Genomic DNA, 22,236 nt, shown 5'->3' with positions numbered 1-22,236 from the left:
TGCAGAGTTTCTGCTGAGAGATCAGCCATTAACCTTATGGGGATTTCCTTGTGTGTTATTTGTTGTTTTTCCCTTGCTGCTTTTAATATGCTTTCTTTGTATTTAATTTTTGACAGTTTGATTAATATGTGTCTTGGCGTATTTCTCCTTGGATTTATCCTGTATAGGACTCTCTGTGCTTCCTGGACTTGATTAACTATTTCCTTTCCCATATTACGGAAGTTTTCAACTATAATCTCTTCAAATATTTTCTCAGTCCCTTTCTTTTTCTCTCCTTCTTCTGGAACCCCTATAATTCGAATGTTGGTGCGTTTAATGTTGTCCCAGAGGTCTCTGAGACTGTCTTCAGTTCTTTTCATTCTTTTTTCTTTATTCTGCTCTGTAGTAGTTATTTCCACTATTGTATCTTGCAGGTCACTTATCCGTTCTTCTGCCTCAGTTTTTCTGCTATTGATCCCATCTAGAGTACTTTTAATTTCATTTATTGTGTTGTTCGTCATTGCTTGTTTCATCTTTATTTCTTCTAGGTTCTTGTTAACTGTTTCTTGCATTTTGTCCATTCTATTTCCAAGATTTTGGATCATCTTTACTCTCATTATTCTGAATTCTTTTTCAGGTAGACTGCCTATTACCTCTTCATTTGTTAGGTCTGGTGCATTTTTATCTTGCTCCTTCATCTGCTGTGTGTTTTTCTGTCTTCTCATTTTGCTTATCTTACTGTGTTTGGGGTCTCCTTTTTACAGGCTGCAGGTTCGTAGTTCCCGTTGTTTTTGGTGTCTGTCCCCAGTGGCTAAAGTTGGTTCAGTGGGTTGTGTAGGCTTCCTGGTGGAGGGGGCTAGTGCCTGTGCTGTGGTGGATGAGGCTAGATCTTGTCTCTCTAGTGGGCAGGTCCACGTCTGGTGGTGTGTTTTGGGGTGTCTGTGGACTTATTATGATTTTAGGCAGTCTCTCTTCTAATGGGTGGGGTTGTGTTCCTGTTTTGCTAGCTGTTTGGCATAGGTTGTCCAGCACTGTAGCTTGCTGGTCGTTGAGTGAAGCTGGGTGCTGGTGTTGAGATGGAGGTCTCTGGGAGATTTTCGCCGTTTGATATTATATGGAGCTGGGAGGTCTCTTGTTGACCAGTGTCCTGAAGTTGGATCTACCATTTCAGAGGCAGAGCCCTGCCTCCTGGCTGGAGCAGCAAGAGCCTTTCATCCACACGGCTCAGAATAAAAGGGAGAGAAAGTAGAGAGAATTAGTAGAAGTAGGAAGAAAGAAAGAAAGAAAGAAAGGAGGGAAGGAAGGAAGAAAGGAAGGAAGAAGAAAAGGAAAGAAGGCAAGAAGGAAAGAAAGGAGGGAGGGAGGAAGGAAGGAAGGAGGGAAGGAAGGAAAAGAAAAGGAAAGAAGATACAGTAAAATAAAATAAAGTATAATAAAGTTATTGAATTAAAAATAATTATTTAGGGAAAAAAAAGGCACAGATAGAGCCTTAGGACAAATGGTGGAAGCAAAGCTATACAGACAAAATCGTACACAGAAGCATACACATACACCCTCACAAAAAGAGGTAAAGGGGAAAAAGTCATAAATCTTGCTCTCAAAGTCCACCTCCTCAATTTGGGATGATTCCTTGTCTAAAGGAGGGAAGGAAGGAAGGAAAGAAAGAAAGAAAGTAATGTATGATAGAGTTATTAAAATTAATTATTAGGAAAAAAATTTAAAAAAAAAAAAGGACGGATAGAACCCTAGGATAAATGGTGGAAGCAAAGCTATACAGACAAGATCTCACACAGAAGCATACACATACACATTCACAAAAAGAAGAAAAGGGGAAAAAAATCATAGATCTTGCTCTGAAAGTCCACCTCTTCAATTTGGGATGATTCGTTGTCTATTCATGTATTCCACAGATGCAGGGTACATCAAGTTGATTTCGGAGCTTTAATCCACTGCTTCTGAGGCTGCTGGGAGAGATTTCCCTTTCTCTTCTTTGTTCTCACGGCTCACAGGGGCTCAGCTTTGGATTTGGCCCTGCTTCTGCGTGTAGGTCGCTGGAGGGCGTCTGTTTTTGCTCAGACAGGACGGGGTTAAAGGAGCCGCTGATTCGGGGTCTCTGGCTCACTCAGGCTGGGGGCAGGGGGTGGGGGGGGGAGGGAGGGGCACTGCCTGCGGGGTGGGCCTGCGGCGGCAGAGGCTAGCGTGACGTTGCACCAGCCTGAGGCGTGCCGTGTGTTCTCAGTGGGAAGTTGTCCCTGGATCCCGGGCCCTGGCAGTGGCGGGCTGCACAGGCTCCGCGGAAGAGGGATGTGGATAGTGACCTGTGCTCGCACACGGCCCCTTGGTGGCGGCAGCAGTAGCCTTAGCGTCTCCCGCCCGTCTCTGGGGTCCGCGCTTTTAGCCGTGGCTCGCGCCCGTCTCTGGGGTCCGCGCTTTTAGCCGCGGCTCGCGCCCGTCTCTGGAGCTCCTTTAAGCAGCGCTCTTAAACCCCTCTCCTCGCGCACCAGGAAACAAAGAGGGAAGAAAAAGTCTCTTGCCTCTGAAAAAGTCTCTTGCCTCTTCCGCAGGTCCAGACTTTTCCCCGGACTCCCTCCCGGCTAGCCGTGGTGCACTAACCCCTTCAGGCTGTGTTTGAGCCGCCAATCCCAGTCCTCTCCCTGCGCTCCCACCGAAGCCCGAGCCTCAGCTCCCAGCCCCACCCGCCCCGGCGGGTGAGCAGACAAGCCTCTCGGGCTGGTGAGTGCCGGTCGGCACCGATCCTCTATGCGGGAATCTCTCCGCTTTGCCCTCCGCACCCCTGTTCCTTAATTACTTTTATTTAGTTCTCCTAATGTATAATGCTTTTTTTTTTACCTTTGTCTTTTCCACGGCATTTGCTGTTACTTTCAGCTGACTAATTTCTGTGTTTATTAGATGCCACCTCATATGTCACTTCTGAAAAGCTTTTCCAGACCGTCCATTTAAACTCTGTGACTACCCTTTTAGCATATACCAGGCTTTATAGTAATTGCATAATTATGAAAGTATGCCTTTTTAAGGAAATATTCCATCAGGTCAAAAACTCAGTATGGACAAGAACTATTTTGTTCCCAGGAACCAGCATAGTATGAAATAGGCATTTAGTCAGTATTTAATAGATTGATTGATGTTTCTGCAGATGACTTTGCCTCAAATTTTCCTGAGAGTCTAGAGATGTTCTGACATAATGCCCTTAGCTCCCTGCTTTCCTGCCAGTCTTAAACTTTTTATCTTTATCTTTTACTCTCCTTTCCTATCACTGCTTGGGGGGATAAATACTTAACTGAAATATAAAGTGGAAAATATAAGTGCAGTAGAAGTAGAGGGGTACTAACTACCTTTCAAAAAGTTTAATGATGAGAAAGGAGGAGGTATAATATTAGGTAGAAATAATATCAAAGTAAGGTTGTTTTGAAGGATGGGGAGAAAAGGAAATATTTGTAGGCTGAGGAAAAAATATAGTGAAGAATATAATTAAAGCAGGAATAGAGAGAGACAGTTGGTGAAGCAAGAGCCCCGAAGGTCAGGAGATAGGAAGGGGATAGGATTGTTTCACTTTTCTGCTGGTTCTTACAGCCTTCAGGGCAATGGACCAACTCCTCCGTATAGACTACTAGTCCATGCAGTGGCATTGGTGTTTTGGCCTGTTCCATGTCCAGTGAACTTTCAGTTTTCTGGTAAGAGCATCTTAATTTCTCTTGAGGAACACACCTTCTTCAGCTCCTGGTCCAGCTGACACTGTTTGCTACTATTCCCTGATCCCTAACTAAAGAGATCATTTTTTATGATATGGACTTCCTTTTATTTTGGTGATTTCTATGTGTGTTCCATGTGAGTTTAATATCTTATATTAGGTTCTTTTAAATGACTCTTTTTAAAGATTTTTTAAAAGACTGATTAAAAACCAAACACACTCAAATGTATTAAATACCAAATTTTATCATATTGCCAGGTTTATTTAGTTTTATATATATCTGAGAAAAACATCCTCCTAGCCATTTATAGGCATATCATTGTATTTTGTTTTAAATGCTATTAATTAGGAAGGATATAGTTATGTACTAATCTTGAAAATTTTATCTATATGTGTGCTTATTAAATTAGCTTAACTAAATGTTCTGCTATAGTACTCAAGGTATAACTCAAATATGCTCCAAGGTATGGAATAGCTGTTTCTCATGGAGCATGTTCTCCAACAGAGCATGCTGTTCTCATTGTATAATAGTTGCATAGTAACAACTGAATGGGTATCATGCAGCATCATAACAATAACATAGTGTAATTTTATTTCTTATAAGTTGCTTCCCTGACTTGTGTATCTATGATAGTTATAAATACAGCTTTTATCCATTTTATATATATATATATATACACACACACACACTGTTCCTCTATGTATGTATGTATGCATGCGTATGCCTGTATGTATGTGTATGCATGTATGTGTGTATTGTGTGTATGTATATATGCCACTCTTAAAAGGCATAAAAATAAACTCTACTGATTGAATTAAACCACTATCCAGTAACCTCATTGCCAGGTCTACTGACCATTTCTTTTTAATTCTTTCTACTTTCTGATCTATTAATTTTTAATAGTTGTTGACTACCCTCCTTAAAAATTTCTTCCCAGAATGTTTATTTTCATGAGAGATATGCTAAAGTATTTAGAAGTGTCATACCTGCAGCCTACTTTAAAGGTTCAACAGAAAATTTAAAAATTGATAGTGTCTGGCCTTACATTTAGGTCTTTAATCCATTTTGAGTTTATTTTTGTGTATGGTGTTAGGGAGTGTTCTAATTTCATTCTTTTACATGTAGCTGTCCAGTTTTCCCAGCACCACTTATTGAAGAGGCTGTCCTTTCTCCACTGTACATTCCTGCCACCTTTATCAAAAATAAGGTGACCATATGTGCATGGGTTTATCTCTGGGCTTTCTGTCCTGTTCTATTGATCTATATTTCTGTTTTTGTGCCAGTACCATACTATCTTGATTACTGTAGCTTTGTAGTATAGTCTCAAGTCTGGGTGCCTGATTCTTCCAGCTCCGTTTTTCTTTCTCAAGATTGCTTTGGCTATTCGGGGTCTTTTGTGTTTCCATACAAATTGTGAAATTTTTTGTTCTAGTTCTGTGAAAAATGCCATTGGTAGTTTGATAGGGATTGCATTCAATCTGTAGATTGCTTTGGGTAGTATAGTCATTTTCACAATGTTGATTCTTCCAATACAAGAACATGATATATCTCTCCATCTGTTTGTATTATCTTTAATTTCTTTCATCAGTGTCTTATAGTTTTCTGCATACAGGTCTTTTGTCTCCTTAGGTAGGTTTATTCCTAGGTATCCAAAAAGGGGCAGAAGACCTAAATAGACATTTTTCCAAAGAAGATATACAGGTTGCCAACAAACACATGAAAGGATGCTCAACATCACTAATCATTAGAGAAATGCAAATCAAAACTACAATGAGATATCACCTCACACCAGTCAGAATGGCCATCATCAAAAAATCTACAAACAGGGCTTCCCTGGTGGCGCAGTGGTTGAGAGTCCGCCTGCCGATGCAGGGGACACAGGTTCACCCCTGGTCCTGGAAGATCCCACATGCCGCGTAGCGGCTGGACCCGTGAGCTATGGCCGCTGAGCCTGCGCATCCGGAGCCTGTGCTCTGCAACGGGAGAGGCCACAACAGTGGGAGGCCTGCGTACCGCAAAAGGAAAAAAAAATGCTGGAGAGGGTGTGGAGAAAAGGGAACCCCCTTTTTTTGGGCCTCTCACTGGCCTCTATCTGACATTGTCCCTATTTTCACATTTCTGGATCTCATCCATGCTTCAAGAGTTGGCTTTCAGATTTGCCTTCCAGCTGGGAATAATCTTTTCTTCCTGGGAAGTCCCAAAGTCTTTTTCTGTTTCTTTGTTATTGTGGTTAGTATGCTTTCCATTGTACTATAGTTATTTATGTGCATGTTACTGGTAGTTGTTAAGTTCTTTAAAGTCTGGATTTATGTCTTATCTATTTCCTGTGTACACTATATGGTACGTAGTTCTCAATGAATATTTATTAAGTAAATATCTAAAGAGCTATCTTGTTTGGGGGGCCTTTTGGGGGGAACAAAATTTTGAGGATTCTTTATTAATATACCAAAGGCAGAAAAGATTACATGTTCCATAAGGACCTACAGAAGATATTTAAAAGTAATTTTGCTAAAAAAGAAATACATGAACTTAGATATATAGATGAGACCTTGGATCACTGATTCAAACCATTTTCAAACAGATGAAAGCTAGTTTTTACAGCCACATAGAATAGAATATAGACTTATCAGAATGTTCAATCGTTGAACCAGTTACTTATACAAGTCTTGGCAAACAGAAACATTTTGTTTTTCTTTAGTATTTCTATAATACACAGCTCACATTTTATAAACTCCTAATTTACTTCTTGATGCTGTTGAAATTATTTTTAGGAAATTATTGATTCTTAAATAGTTCTGTTTTCCTTCTTGCATATATATTTTTTTAAATTTTTATTATTTGTTTGTTTGTTTTGCAGGTATCCTGGTCAGATATAGGAGGACTGGGAAATGTCAAACTGAAGCTGAAACAGGCTGTGGAATGGCCCTTGAAACATCCAGAGTCTTTCACCCAAATGGGTATTCAGCCACCTAAAGGAGTTCTTTTGTATGGGCCTCCTGGATGCTCTAAAACAATGATTGCAAAGGCTTTGGCCAATGAGAGTGGGCTGAATTTCCTAGCTGTAAAGGTAGGGTGTTAAATTTTTTAACTGCTACTCTGTCTTCTAGGCACCCCCATCCAATCCTCTGATTCCTATCCTTAGGAGAGCATAAAAGGCCATCTTAAGGAGTAGTTGATTTTTATTTGAGATTGATGGCAATATAATATAGGGAGATGGGAGATAAATTAGTGCCTATAATCAGCAAATCATGGTTTAGTTTCTTGATTCTCAATATTTCTTACACACATGTGTAATAGAAACCAGTTTTCTTTAGTTTCTACATTTTTAAATTGTACTAATCACTTTTGTTTAACCAAGACTTCATTATAAATTTGATTGAATTTAATAAATTTAATATTTACAAACATAATATTTTAAAAGAAATCAAATACCTTATATGGTACAAATCATTTTATTTTTAATATTCATTATTTATTTGGCTGCGTCAGGTCTCAGTTGCAGCACACGGGCTCTTTGTTGCAGTACGTGGACTTCTCTAGTTGTGGCACACGGGCTCCAGAGCGCATGGGCTCAGTAGTTGTGGCATGCGGGCTCTCTAGTTGCGGCACATGGGCTGTAGAGAGCACGGGCTTAGTAGCCCTGCGGCATGTGGGATCTTAGTTTCCCAACTAGGGATCAAACCTGTGTCCCCTGCATTGGAAGGTGGATTCTTAACCACTGGACCACCTGGGAAGTCCCCGAAAATAAAATTTTTAAAAACACTTTCCCAGTCAGAAGATATATATACATTATTTATATTCTGAAACACACACATGCATATTTTATTTGTTTACTGCCCTGCCCTATTACTTGGGATAGATTATCTTACCTGATATGTAGTTTTGCATTTACTATAGGACTAGATATTAATTTTGTTATTAACTTCTGTGTAACATGATAATATATCCATTTACTAAATATATATATATATTTTAGTATATATGTATATGTATATATAAAACCTTAAATCCATTTCTGTAGACTTTATCGCAAAAATACATATTTAAATATGTTAACTATCAAAGTCATTTCAGAAAAGGTACATGATAATTTATTTTGATGTTGTCAGGGAATTTTTTTTGTAATAAAGTATGTTTTTTTAATCTTAAAACATTGAAATCATTGGCAGGTTGAATGTATAAAACCTATTTCAGAGTGTCAGTCTTTTACTTTACTGTTGACCCTTGAACAACGTGGGTTTGAACTGTGTGGTTCCACTTATACGTGGATTTTTTTTCTATAGTAAAACTATAGTATTACATTATCCGAGGTGGGTTGAATCCGCGGATATGGGGAAACTGTGTAAATGGAGGGCCGACTATAAGTTACACTAAGTTATACTTAGATCTTTGACTACATGGAGGGTCAGAGCTCCTCACCCCCGCATTTTTCAAGGATTAGCTATACTTAAATTTTTTGTGGAATGATATTTAGATGTATTTAGGCTATTTGCTTTTTAAGAATCAGTATCTTCACAATCACTAGTGTTTGCCTGTTTTTTATTATCTTGTAGAAGACATTGGATAGGGATTTGGGGAGGGGACCATTGTCACTATGATTAGTTACGCTGAATCATTACCATAGTTTTAAAGGTTGCAGTTTTAAATGTTGGAGTAATGAGTGATTTTGAAATTTCCAGAGACATCTTGATTTCTCTTTGGTCCTTGTCCTCTTGTCTTGTGGTAGTGGAAATGGTCATTTTACTGGCATTTCCTACTCTTTTTTTTCTGTCATCTCCATTTTTCTGTGCCTGCCTTCCACAGTGTATATTCATAATTGAATTTTTCCTGTCTACTGGAAATCTAAAACTTATTTAATGAGGATTTAGCTCACAGTTATTTACACTTGAATGTCAAGGAAGAAAGAGCACATATATTTCCTTACAAATTAGTATCTCACTCCTTTGTGATCCAAGATAACAGTTCCAGGTGCTTACCAGGACTGCTTTCTGGCCTATCCTAGGATTACTTAGAAATATATTTATTACTGCTTTTGCATATGAAACCTTTCATAACTTTACAGTTTCACTTTTGTCTTTTTTCATGATGAGAAAATGAGGAAGACTCTTTTTTCATGTAAAATAACCAGCTATGTGTTAATTTATATGCACCTTTCATTAACTATTTAATTCTTTTATGTCACACACAAAAGATAAATGATATTAAGAAATTTTCTTAATAAATTGAGTTTGTACTTGCTTAGGGATTATTACATATCCTACTTACTACTAATTTTTATTTAATGTGGACTTTTATTCATTATACAATTTAGTGTACTTTGACAGTATTATTCAATTTTTGAATCTGGATGGAGGATATATTAAGTGAACAATGGGTGTTCATTTACTATTCTTTCAACTTTTCCTATGTGTTTATAAATTACAAAAGAAAAAGTTGGGAACACAAAAAATATTTGCTTTTTTATGCATTTCCATTGGTCCTTTCATCTTGGTCTGATTAATGCTTATGAGAAGAGTTAAAATAGCTATATCATACCATATATGTATGAGGATATCAAGTCAAAGAAGTTAGGAATTCATATTGTATTCTTTCAAGTTTTATTTTCCTACAAAGAAAAAGTTATCTTTTGTTTCCAACATAGATAATTGTTTTCTGTGGGATTTAAGTGTTATAATTAAATTTGAACTTTTTGAAATAACAAATCTCACACATTTTGAAAGTGATCAGAAAAAAATAGGTAGACTCTGGTTTTGAGAAACACAAGTGTTCTGCATGTATTGAAAGAATAAACTCCCTAACACTTTTTGCAATGGTGATTACCTTTAATTCCAAAGATAAAGAATTTTAAAAGTTTAAACATTTCTTTCTCTGAGTTTATGAAAGAACCCTTTATCTTCCCCTGGGCATCTTTTCTAAACAGTGATTACAAGATTTATATTTTACTCAGAGTTAAGACTTCACCTTGGCTTGTGTGGGCTCTTAATAGCCTTTGGCATCTGTGTGTGTTTTTGTGCAGACTGTAGCACTTGACATACGCTTAAGTTTAGTTTGTCATCTGGGTCAATTACGTCAAAATATTTTCCAGTTGAAATTTCCTCTCTGCTTCTCGCTTGCTTTTTGTCTGGAGTGCTACAATAGATTAATTACCCTTGAATGGCTGGGCTGCTTTACTTTATGAAGAACTGTTACTGATTCTGGAAGAAGAGTGATTAGGCCTCTGACAGGGATTTTCAGCAAGTCCTTTATTAGCTGTATTGGTGAGTACAAGAATGTAATAAACTTAGTATATCCTTAACTTTTGGGGGAAACTTTTTCTGACACTTGTCCCAGAGAAGAATTGTGCAAAATACATCCCATTTTCAGGAAAAACCTGTATTTTACTGAAAGCAGTGCACAATTCAAAGTAATTACTATTGTTCGTTTAACTAGATTCCCTACTATTCTGTTACCAAAAGTACAAGATAATTTGAACTTTGTAGGTTCCAAGTTCATCTTTAAACTTTAAAAAAAAAATTAGGCTAATCTATAAATCATAGAGCTTTCATTTTGCAGATATTGCATGGAAAACTGCATAGATACCTCTTTTACATACTGAATGCTTTAAGATTAGTTTCTAGGATTACAAATAAGGATAGTGATGTTTTAAGAAGGTGAAGTGACTTTTCCAAGTCAAAGTGGTGGTAATGGAACTGAAATTTGATCTCAGGACTTTCTGACTCCAGAGTCTAAGCACTAAACCCCACTGTATTATACAGCCTTCCATTTTCCTTTTTTTTTTTTTTTAAATAAAACTAGTGCCCAGTGCTTTTTTTCATTAATTACACCAAATTACTTGAGAAGGTAGTTCAGGCAGTTTCTATGGGGCAGGTTCAGAGATGTGGAAAGATGTTTCTGGGACCTAGTTTAAAAAATAATTTTGTTTCTCTCAGACAAAGAAAACTGAGGGAAATAGCATGGCTTTGGAGTGGAAGTTGATTGAGTTAATAAGAAAGGGTAAACTCTGCCAAAGAAACGAACCTGATGAACTAAATGGAAGTGTAGGGAAAAAGACTAGTGGTTGAATAATGTGAAGCTTGAAATTTACCTATTAGTATATAATTTGTGCCCTTGAGATTGAGTGTATTACATTGAAAAGAGCATTAAGCTAGGATTCAGATAGCTTTGGTTTGATTTCTAACACTAGCACTTTTTAGCTCTGTAACCTTAAATGCGTTCTCTAAGACTTAGTTTTTTCATCTCTATAGGCCTTTTGAGAGGATTATATTTAAAACGTAAGTGAAGAAGTTTTAGAGGGCATAACTACTTAACTCTTAAGTGTGGGCTGCATATAGTTATGACTTCCTTACAAGAGGGTTCCTTATGGAAAGGAGGGAGGGGCAGAGTTACTTGGTAGTGGAGAAACCTACCTCAGCCAGGTTATCATGGTTAACACCAATTGGTCATGTTGTTAGTATGTACCCGTGCATGATGCGATGAGAATGGTCCTTTCTTCCCAAGGTCTTCCTCCCAAACACTCATAATCCATGTCTACCTGTGAGAAAAACATCAGGCAAACCCAAATTGAAGGACGTTCTGTAAAGTACCTAACCAGTACTCCTGAAACTGTCAAGGTCATCAAAAATAAGGAAAGTCTCAGAAACTGTCACAGCCAAGAGGAGCCCAAGGAGAGGACAGCTAAATATACTGTTGTGGTTTCCTGGATGAGATCCTAAAAGGACATTAGGTAGAAACTAAGAAAACCTGAATAAACTGTGGACTTCAGTTAATAATAATGTATCAATATTGGTTCATTGTGACAAATGTATCACACTATATTAATATATGATAAGAATAGGGGAAACTGAGCGTGTGTTGGGGTAGGGATGAGTATATGGGAACTCTTGGTACTGTATGCTCAGTTCTTCTGTAAACCTTAAACTTTACCAAAACAAAAAAGTCTGTTAATTAAATAAGAGTTCTAAGGTCAGTATCAGGGCATACATATTATGTCTGGATTCAGTGAATGTAACTGAAGTTGAAAAGGCCAGCTCAGGACGTCCCTGGCAGTCCAGTGGTTAAGACTCCATCTTCCACTGCAGGGGGCACAGGTTCATCCCTGGTTGGGGAAGTTCTGCATGCCACGCAGTGTGGCCAAAAAAAAAAGGCCAGCTCAAGTGTTCTGTACTGCGCTGTACATGATGAGTGGAATGCAGGGAAGGAGCAGAATCACAGGGAGATTGTCGATTCCTTGGGTGAGGGCTTTGGAGGAGACCTTTCCTATTCATCATCCCTCTGTTCATGTTCCACAAGATAGTGGAAAGTGACTGAGAAGAGCCCTGAGAGGAAGTTGGCTAGAGAAAGTGGGTTTGAGGCTTCCCTGAGCTTGCTTGTTTTACTGCAGTTCTCAGTTGAAGCCTATAAAGGTGTGTTGGTTCTGGCCCCAGGCCCCAACATTATAAAGAATACTTTCTTTTAGAGTTTTAGTTATTTTTTCTTTCACCTGGGTACAGCTTCTAATTTAGAGTCTCACTAGGAACTATGTCCAGTTTCATGGCTTTTGTGGACCCTAACTCTTTATTCTCCTTCCACAAGTTTATTGCTATTTGGGCTCATCTGGAGTCTGAAACCTTTTGAGTTTCTATTTAATTTCCATTAGGGTTTTTTTTTCTTTTCCAACTTAAAAAAATCTTGATGTCTCCAAATAGTGTTGTCTGATGTGCCCCATACTCTTAAGTTGACAGTTATTAGCATCCATGTTAAATAAAGACATATAGTTAGTTTTATCAATGTTTGAATGGCTATTAGGGAATAACTAATAATTATGTATTTTTCTTAGGACAAATAGAATAGTTACTGTGCCGTGGTCAGTATCACAAAGTTATGTAGAAGTTAGATATAATGTACTTAAATTTTGTGCACCATATAAGCTGACATGTTAAATTTGAGACATCATATATTAAAACTGTATATGTTAATAGATTGTTTTTTGAGTTGGGCTTGTATCAGATTAATGTCTTGACATGAAAGTATTCTATAACACATGGCTAAAAGTAAAAAATGACAATATATATAACAAATAATAACAAAACCTTTAGTATTTGGAATCTAAGAAGACCTAGAGAAATTTAGAAGGAAAAGAATGCTTTTACACTTCCAAGAAGTTTACTTAATAATAGAGCATTTTGTTGTTGTGTCAGTTCAATTTTTCTTTGTGGATTTCAGCTGAGAGAGATTAGTTATTTTTTCCTTCTTTTAAATCTCTTTTGAATGAAATTTAATTGGGGTTGAAATAAATATTACAGTTTCATGTCTATAACACTAAAAATATTTGTAAATGTTTTAGTATTGCAACAATAACTCAAATATATATTAAGCACCTTCTGTATGTCTGGCACTGTACATGGTAAACAAAGTGCATTAGATGGTCTCCTTGGTATCTACCAACTCATGATTCAGTAAGAAAGACATTTGACTAAGCAAGTGTTATAATGAAATGGATAGCATTTAGAATCTTGATGATTAATTGTATGTGAGAAATGAGAAAGAAGGCAAAGGTGATTAAAATTTTTACTTTTAATGACTGGCAGATGGAAATACCCCAACTCTAGGAAGAGTTAGCATGTGAGGAGGAAAAGTAGGTTGGAGGTGGGAGAGCAGGTACCAGATTGGGATTTAGATACGTGGAGTTTGAAATGCCTTTAGAGCAATATGGCAGAAATGTCCAAAAGGGTGTTGAATACGAGTTTGTAGCTCAAGAGAAAGGTTATTTCTAGAGATTAAAACATGGAAGTTGAGACCTCATGTTTAAGATTGTGCACAGTAGTCATGAGAGTGGTCACTAATATAAGGGATTTTTCTGGGGGGGATGTGCACAGCGCACTTTATAGCTAGCTTAACTGTAGTCAGCTTGGTGCCCACAGTGTAAGTTCTGAAGAAATGTGTCATTTTCTTTTCTTGAATAAATGAATTGTGGGGAAGGTTTGTATTATACTTTTTGAGAAAACAGCTTGAATTCTATTTCCTTCTCTGCCAGACCCTCTCACTTTTTAGGGGTTTTTACTTGCCCACGGCATTTCTTGCCTAGTACTTAATGCCTGTTTTCAAACTCTTTGAAGTGCTTTCCCAGAATGGCCTTCTCTGTGTGCTGATGCTGTACTTTTTATTAATTTTCAAGATCCTTTACTCACATTGCATATATATAGTTCTATCTCATGTGACTTTGGGTTTTTATGAGCTTATTCCATAACATTTAACCATAGTTAACGCCTGGGTTAACTTGCCTTCCCTAGACATTCGGGAACTTATACAACCTTGATTTGAATTGTAATAGCCAAAAACAACAGGCAGGTGTCAGACACATTTAAAAAGCCCTTGAGAAGACTGGAAAAAACCCAGTAGTGATTAAAGGGGCAAAATTGCAAGAGCATGAGGTATAAATATTGTACTTAAATTTGTGACTGATATGGTGTAAAATACTGAAACACAGTAAAAAATAAGTCAGGTTTAGTTTTCACTAGATTTAACAGAACAGTTGGACAGATTTTTACATGTTTTTATGTTATTTTTTGTTGTTTTATAAACTTGAACACTTGAAATCTTGGTCATGGAAAAATTAAAAATAACACTACCCCAAAACAAGCCAATTTATGGTACTTAACTTTTGGTGGTTTCCTTGGTCACGCTTATCAATGAAGCACTTACCTAGGCAGGCAAAATGTGGCAGGACTAACATAACATAGTTATTTTGGTAAGTAAAATTAGAAGAGAAATAACTTTATCAGGTTTCATCAACCTTATCCATTCTAGGGATTCATTATTATTTTTTAAAAGAGTTAAATAACTTAAGAGCAAATGTGGGATTCATAGACCATACTATATGTACCTAACCCTTATAATTAGATATTAATGGTCTCTTGTCTATAATGGTTATCAATAAAAATCCTTATTTTCAAATTAACCCATGCTAACAGCCATTTATTGACAGTTAGAATTTGCCCTTGCCACTTGATCTCTTCCTACAAATACCTTTGAATTTGAATTGCTGGTACCATGTACAATCTTAAGTGGACATTTCCTTTTTTTTTTGGAACTTGGAAAACAGAGGACATCATAGTTTTTAGAAAAAGTAGTCTGGGAACTCAAATCCTGTATTCTTGTCATCATTTCTGTCATTTAACTTTTCTGGGACTTCTGGCATTTCACTTAACTTCTTTGGGCTTTGTTTTCCTCAGGTTTTAAGTGAGACAGGTTAGAGTAAATGATTCTCCTAAAGGCCTTCCACGAATAACATTCTATGAATAGCTCACATAACGCTTATATTCTAATCTGTTGTTTATCTTTTTTGCCTGTTGATGGCTAATCTACTCACCTCAGAGGAGTGTTGTAAGCAGTAAGGGGATAATACATATCAAGCGTTTAGCAAGATTTCATAAAATTAGCTGATGCTAGTTGCTGTTTTCCTCTGTTTTTAAGAATTGGATTATATTTGACCTCAAATAGAACAAAAAAGTATAGCAGCACAGCTTATGATCCCGTAAATTTTCTGTTAGTGTTAGAATAAGATGTAGTATATATCTTTGAAAGTGATTTTAATCTTTTGCAACTTGTACCAGAATACAGTGATTTTGGGCAATTTGAACTTCAAACTCAAAATAACCTTTCTTGGGGATGATATTGCCTAGACTTCATATGGAATTCTGGATTTATGTAACATATCAGTTCAGCTACTGGGGTTGCATTTTTAAGCCAGTCATCCAGGTAGGATTCCTCAGCACGCAGTTCTGTACAAAATCACATGTTCTCTAGAGGCCTTACAGTACTTTTCATTACGGCTATGACTTGTTAGTAATACTTGACTTGAATTATTCTAACCCAGATTTTCTTCACAGCTTTAACTTCTTAGGTTAGATTTTCAAATCTGTTTGATATATTTTTTTATTTTGTTTTGTTTTTGGAGAAAAAGCACTGTTTGTTATCCGCAGGTTTTTCTATACGTAGCCCACCTCTACGTAGTAGTGGAATGGCCCTTCATTGTTTAAGGCTGTAGGCCATATTTTCCCATTTTCAACACAATATTGTCGGTTTGCCTATACGTCAGATTTTTAAAACATGTTAATCTTTCTGTTGTCTTTAGCAGCGTATTGTGTTCTTAGATCATGAAATGATCATAACCTTGTACTTTCCAACATCGATATTCAAGTCATCTTTTTTAGAGTCAGCTCTATGGAGAACAGTAATCATTTTTCCGGATTCTATAACCGCTTTCCTTCAGTTAAGCCAGATAGTTAGAAGGCAGTATATATGTATTAAGTATATTGCCTGCTTAAGGAAATGTCTTCCCTGGCTTACTATTTTTATGTTACACCATTGAATTTTTTTTTTTTTTTTTTTTTTTTTTGCGGTATGCGGCCCTCTCACTGCTGTGGCCTCTCCCGTTGCGGAGCACAGGCTCCGGATGCGCAGGCTCAGCGGCCATGGCTCACAGGCCCAGCCGCTCCGCGGCATGTGGGATCTTCCCGGACCGGGGCACGAACCCGTGTCCCTTGCATCGGCAGGCGGACTCCCAACCACTGCGCCACCAGGGAAGCCGTACACCATTGACTTTTATGGAGAGTTGCTAGAACAGTAACAGTAATACAGAGTTTGCATGATAATAAAGTAACAGTGACACCAGCAGTTTCCTTTCTGATTTTTATTAGGTCACACTTGCCTAAGTAGTCACCCTAAACTGAATGAAATTCTGCATAAAATTTTCTTATCCCTTCCTCACTCCCCCCCCAAAACCCTCCCCAACAAAAATCCATTCTCCTGATTATCTAAAGCTTCTTTTATTGAATGGGCCCGAATTGTTTTGTTGTTTACTTTCTTAACTCTTTGTTCATAGTCCCTTTTGGGTAAAAGTATAATTTATATTATATATTATAAATGGGCAGACCTTGTTTTGCCCTGTAGTGCAGGGCTCTAAAAATGGTCATGCAAGATGAAACCATGCAAAATGATATTAATAACCAATGGGGAAAATTACAACTGTTCCATGACCTTTGAAAATTTGGCAAAACTTTAGGAGCTCTCTACTCTTGGTTGTAAGTGTACAAGGCAGTGGATTTTGGCTGTATAATAACTTTCTTGCTGGTCTTCTTGCTGGCAAACTGTCTCTGTAGTCCAGCCCTTCATATTTTATAAGGACACTACAATTTATTTACCCATTTTTATGTTAATGAATTTTTAGATTTAATTAATGTTTAGATCCCAGGTTTAATTTTTTTGTTGCTGTAAAGAATGCTTCAATAATATTCTTGTACATATCTCCTTGTGTGTATGTATAAGAGTTTCTCTAGGGTATACATACCTAGAAACAGAAGTTTGTCATTGAGCATGAACAACTTAAACATTACTAGCTATTTTAAAATTACTTTTATTTTTAACGATCATTGATTTTTTTCATCAATATTTTGATCAATTCTCTCAATGTTCTTTTTTTGTTTCTTTGTTTGTTTTTTTGCGGTACGCGGGCCTCTCACTGTTGTGGCCTCTCCCGTTGCTGAGCACAGGCTCCGGACGCGCAGGCTCAGCGGCCATGGCTCACGGGCCCAGCCGCTCTGCGGCATGTGGGATCTTCCAGGACGGGGGCATGAACCCGTGTCCCCTGCATCGGCAGGCGGACTCTCAACCACTGCGCCACCAGGGAAGCCCTCTCTCAATGTTTTGAAGTCCAGGTTTTTCACTCAGCAATTGTGTCATTGATATTTTTGGTGACTTTTGATCTCATTGGCAGAAATGAACTATTTCAAATTGTATGAGATTAATCTAGATCAGCAGTCAGCAAACTGCAGTTTTGGGGCCAAATCCAGCTTACAGTTTATTTTAATTTAGCCCTCTGGTTAAGAATGAACTTTACATTTCCAATGGGATGTTTAAAAGAAGAAGAATATGTGACACAGGATGTATGAGTCCCAGAGTGCCTGAAATATTTACTCTCTGGCCCTTTACATTTTATCTTCCTCAATCCCACAATACTTGGGAAAATGCCTCCAGGTTTATTTATCTTACTGATAGTTGTGAGTATAAATTTTGTGTTTTTGTTGTATAGTCTAACCTGTGTCTAAAACCAAACTTGTAAAATTGGTTTGGTATTAAGCTGTTGCTATTTCTTTATCCTTTAAAAAGTGAGAATGTTGTGTCTCAGCATTACTAATGTTTCATTGTTTGTCTTTATTCAAGTTAAAGCTATTTGAGATTGTATTATTTAAGAAATTAAGATAATTAAATCATTGGTGATGAGGTCACTCTGTAGTTATCTTTGGGAAGTTAGCTTCAAAACAATTCTGTTGTGTAAATATGATTGCTTGGAGACAGTTTAAGTATCGATGTACAAACAGTTGACATATTAATTGTAAATAATATTTAGTCATCAAAAGCACTGTCCAAAGCAAGTTTTCTTAATAACTTTGTTTGCTTACAGATAATTTATGCATTCCTTGGTTGTTGGTAAATTTCAGTCAGATATAGGAGTACCTTTAAATGTTAGTTATGCTTTTCATGCATCTGCCCCCTAATTAGCCTCAAATATTAATTTTTTTTACAGTATGTATAATTTATTACTCTGAAATAATTTTGAAAAGATTATTTTTAAAGAAAATAGGAAAACACACATAAGAAATAGATGAGAGTTTTCCTTTGGGGGGAGAGGGGAACATAATTAACCTTGTTAATGTTATATAAAACTTACTAATGCATCAACTTAGATTACTCAGAAAATCAGACAGAAAGGTAAAATTGCCCCTCTCATTACTTAAGGATTTCTGTATTGATGCTATCAGATAACTCAGCTGAACATGATGAATGGCAGTATCTTTGGAGCAGCTGGATTTTGTCAGCCTGAACTCTGAGTTATTCTTCCTATCCTTTTCTTACTCTTATCCTTGACTGTTCTACCCTGATCCCCATATGTTCTAATCTATTTACTTGTTACCATATTATAAAATTTCAATATTTTTGAAGCACCATTGTAGAGGTAGTATAAAAAATATTAAAAGATTATCTTCCTTTCCTCAGGCGTGTTTGTAATTTGAAAGACTTTTTTATGCCCGTAATTTTTGTTCATTTATCCCATCTGTTCTTTTTTTTCCCCCTTTTCCTGCCTTCTTTTGGATTAGTCGAGTATATTTTGGTATTCTAGTTTATCTCCCCTATTTTCTTGATAGCTAAACCTCTTGGTTTTTCTTTTTAAAAAAATACTTGCTCTAGGATTTATAGTATACACACTTAATTTACAATTTACCTTCAAATAATACTATACCATTTTATGTATAAGATTCTTAAAGCAATTTGCATACCTTTGGATGGAGAATTTAGAAACTAAGTTCTGAGTGTTACCTCATGGTGAGCCCCACTCTGTGGGGAAGGTCTCCGTAACCCTCTTGATCTCTGACATCTCATGCTAGGTGGCTGCCACCACAAACCCCTGTACTGATGTCCCCTCGTCCTTCTGTGCTTTCCCCGTCTCTACCACCCCATGGCTCCCAAACTTTACACTGCCTTTTCTCTGTCCCTTGTGGTGTTGCCCTTCTCACCCTACACCTAGTTATTCCCAGCATGTTGCCCTGAAACCTTTTTTGTCCATGTGCTTCCAGAAACTCTCTTTCCATGTTCTATCTGACCGTTTCCTTTATGTTAGCTTCTAGTTTTCTATCCTAGTTTATTAACTCCCTCCTTCCATTCTAAATGACCTGACATAGTTGTGATCTCATTGCTGTTCAGGATTATTCCTTGATTCCTTTACCTGGAAGGAATCTTTGTTTTACTTTTGCTTCTCTTCGTGGCATTCTCTATATAGTTGTGATATTTTTTTCTCACTGTATTTTTATTTTTTAAGAATATAATTATTGTTATGTTTTAAGAATAAGATTATTTTAGTAATCTATTAAGCCATAAACTCATTATAGACACTTAATAAATATTCCTTGAATGAATGATTCAATGTCTCTATATGTCAGCAAAGAAATTAAGCTGCTGGATATTAGTTTCTGATCTTCCCTACCTTTGATTTTGTGTGGGTCTTTAATTTACTCACAGATGGAAAGTCATCATAGTAGCTCTGCATCTCTTTGTCATTTTACATAACTGAATTAATATATATATAAATTGCTTAGAACAGTTCATGGCACATAGGAAATATTCAGTAAACGTTAGCACTTATGTTCATGATTACAAAATTTTTAATTTTAATCATCTTGGATGGACCATTTTTAATGAGATATATATTTCTGAGAGTTGCTACACTGAATATATTGGGCATCCTTTTTTCCTTCATGAATTAACTCATTGTGAACATCAGAAATAGTATGTCAAATTTGAATTAGTATTCCTTCCCTCTTATTCTCTCTTTCACATCTTGCTACTCACAACAAATTAAGTTGATTTTATCTTTTTAAATAGTTTATGTGGCTGTCTTCTCATTTCCATTCCATTGTTTTACCTTAAGCCTGTGCCTCATCATTTCTCACCTTTGCTGTTTTAAGAATTTCATAACTGCCATTCTGGTCTCATATGTTCCTCCCAATCATCCTTTATATTGTGTCTAGAATCATCTTTCCCTAATACACCTATTATCAGTTAACTCCCCTAAGACTCTTCCCATTGCTTACAGGATAAAGTTTAAACTTGTTTTTGACATGCTCCTGCCTCCCACTTTAAGTAGCCTTACTGTTGCTGCATTCTCTCTGCCCCCTAAGCTCCACCTGTTATAAATTCTTAGATCAGTTCAAACTCAAGTTTGTTAGTCTTGTATATAACTGAAAAAGTCAGTGAACTCTAAGTTAAAATCTTAAGACCTCTTCTACCATTAAAGTGCATATCAACACCTGTTTTAGCTCATCAGAGACCTTTTTGATTTATTTCTGGGTCTTGATGTATTTCATATTTTTGAGGGTGGTAAATCAACTGCACACTCACCTGAAATGTTACTTTCTCTAGGAACATCCTTGACTCTAAGCAGTTGCTTTTCTATGTTTCAGTGGCACCTAAGCATCCCTCTATCCTAGCACTTGCCATGCTATATAGTATAACAGCTATCTTTGTAATAAGGTGTCTTATCTGAAGCTAACTATTGCCTGTACCAATTTGTAGCATTAGTTGACATTCTGCTAGGGTTTGCCTGTGTGCTTCAGTCAGTCCGATTTTTATTTAATTGGTGTATTTTGTTTCGGAAATACTCAAGCTAGTGTCTAGTTATATCCCGTAAATTGTTGGGACCCATAATTTGCCTGGGATAGAACATGAATCTTGTTCAAAATAATGTGTGTGTGTGTGTGTACGTGTGTGTGCATACACGCATGCGTGTGCAGAGAAAGAAGCACACACGTACATGTCTAATGGGTTTGGAATTGTGTGGGGAAGGGTGTCAATAGAAGCCAGATGCTGGGAAGAACAGTGAGTGAAAGCCCATAGCTGAGAAAGACATCTGGCGTTTTGTAAAATAAACTTTATACCAGTATCTGAAGGGAAGAGTTGTGGTTCCCAGGACAGCATTATTATTATTATTATTTTATTTATTTGTTTTTTAATCCCATGACTTCTTGTGATGTGATAACTAGCATGAGAAAGTAGATAGGTGTGTGGTAAAAATGAAAGCCTACCATTTCATACTATACATAATATTTTAGGTACTTGAGAAAGAAAAATCTTACTATTCAGAAATGTTGAATGTCCAAAAAAAAGTGTATCTTTGAATCAGTGATAGGTGCTTTATTGCTGGGAGTCCAGCCACTTTTATGAGGATTCTTCTGTTGATGGCCGGTTATTAAAAACTGGTAGATTTTATTACTAGAAGTCCACACCTTTCTTTCTTGGTACCCATTCTAAAATAGCTGGACATAGAAGGGAAAAGAGATTTCCCATCAACTGGATGAAGTGCTGAGTGGCAGATATCTGAAGGGAGATTCAGACAGAGGCTGAGTGAATAGACACTATGGAGGGTAACAAGGGTCATTGTCATTTTCACAATGTGATACACTGACTGAGGGTTAGCTTTGTTGGTGGTCCTAAGATTTTTGTCTGCAGGAGTTATCTCCTTTGGCTGGGATAGTGGCTGAGAAGAGCTTGTTTGACCCTGCAGATCCATAAAGTCAGCGTCTACATGGCCAAGTCAAATGAGAGGAGGGAGCTGGAGAGTATCATTTATTTTGGAAGTACTCAGGGACTAAGATAATGTCATTGATTCCGTGATTCCCATTCCATTTTCAGGGATTATCATGGAGTCATAAAAAGAATTAGCCCTGAGGTCTTGCTTCTTGTCAGAGAGGGCTGTTGATCTAGTATCAGACTGTTCTATCTTCAATGCCTAGCACCATTCCTGATATATAGTAAAATTATGGATGGATGGGTAGACAGATGATGAATGAGATGTTAAACTATCATGTTTAGTTACAGTCACTGTGTTGATGTGTAGTTTTTGGAATACAGAATGGCTTTAATTTTTGAGGCATAAATAACACCCAATAAAAATAAGCATGCTAGAGGAACTGTTTTAATTAAAAGCTGATTTTTGTCTATTTTTTTCCTCTTTTTC

The 22,236-nt window shown here is 37.0% G+C and overlaps 1 protein-coding gene across 3 annotated transcripts in view; it reads left to right on the top strand.

Annotated features, from left to right (window-relative positions):
* The window catches only part of AFG2A (AFG2 AAA ATPase homolog A), a 343,293-nt gene that overhangs the window by 73,996 nt on the left and 247,061 nt on the right, over positions 1–22,236 (top strand). For all 3 annotated transcript variants that reach the window (XM_079919922.1, XM_079919923.1, XM_079919924.1), the window contains exon 11: positions 6,547–6,756. In XM_079919922.1, the coding sequence (XP_079776048.1) occupies positions 6,547–6,756 (210 nt within the window). The remainder of the gene's footprint in view (positions 1–6,546; positions 6,757–22,236) is intronic.

This window comes from Stenella coeruleoalba (assembly GCF_951394435.1).
Source record: "Stenella coeruleoalba genome assembly, chromosome: 4".
Lineage (NCBI taxonomy): Eukaryota > Metazoa > Chordata > Mammalia > Artiodactyla > Delphinidae > Stenella > Stenella coeruleoalba.
Note: the sequence above shows the minus strand (reverse complement) of the source record. Positions and strands in the feature narration are given on the sequence as shown.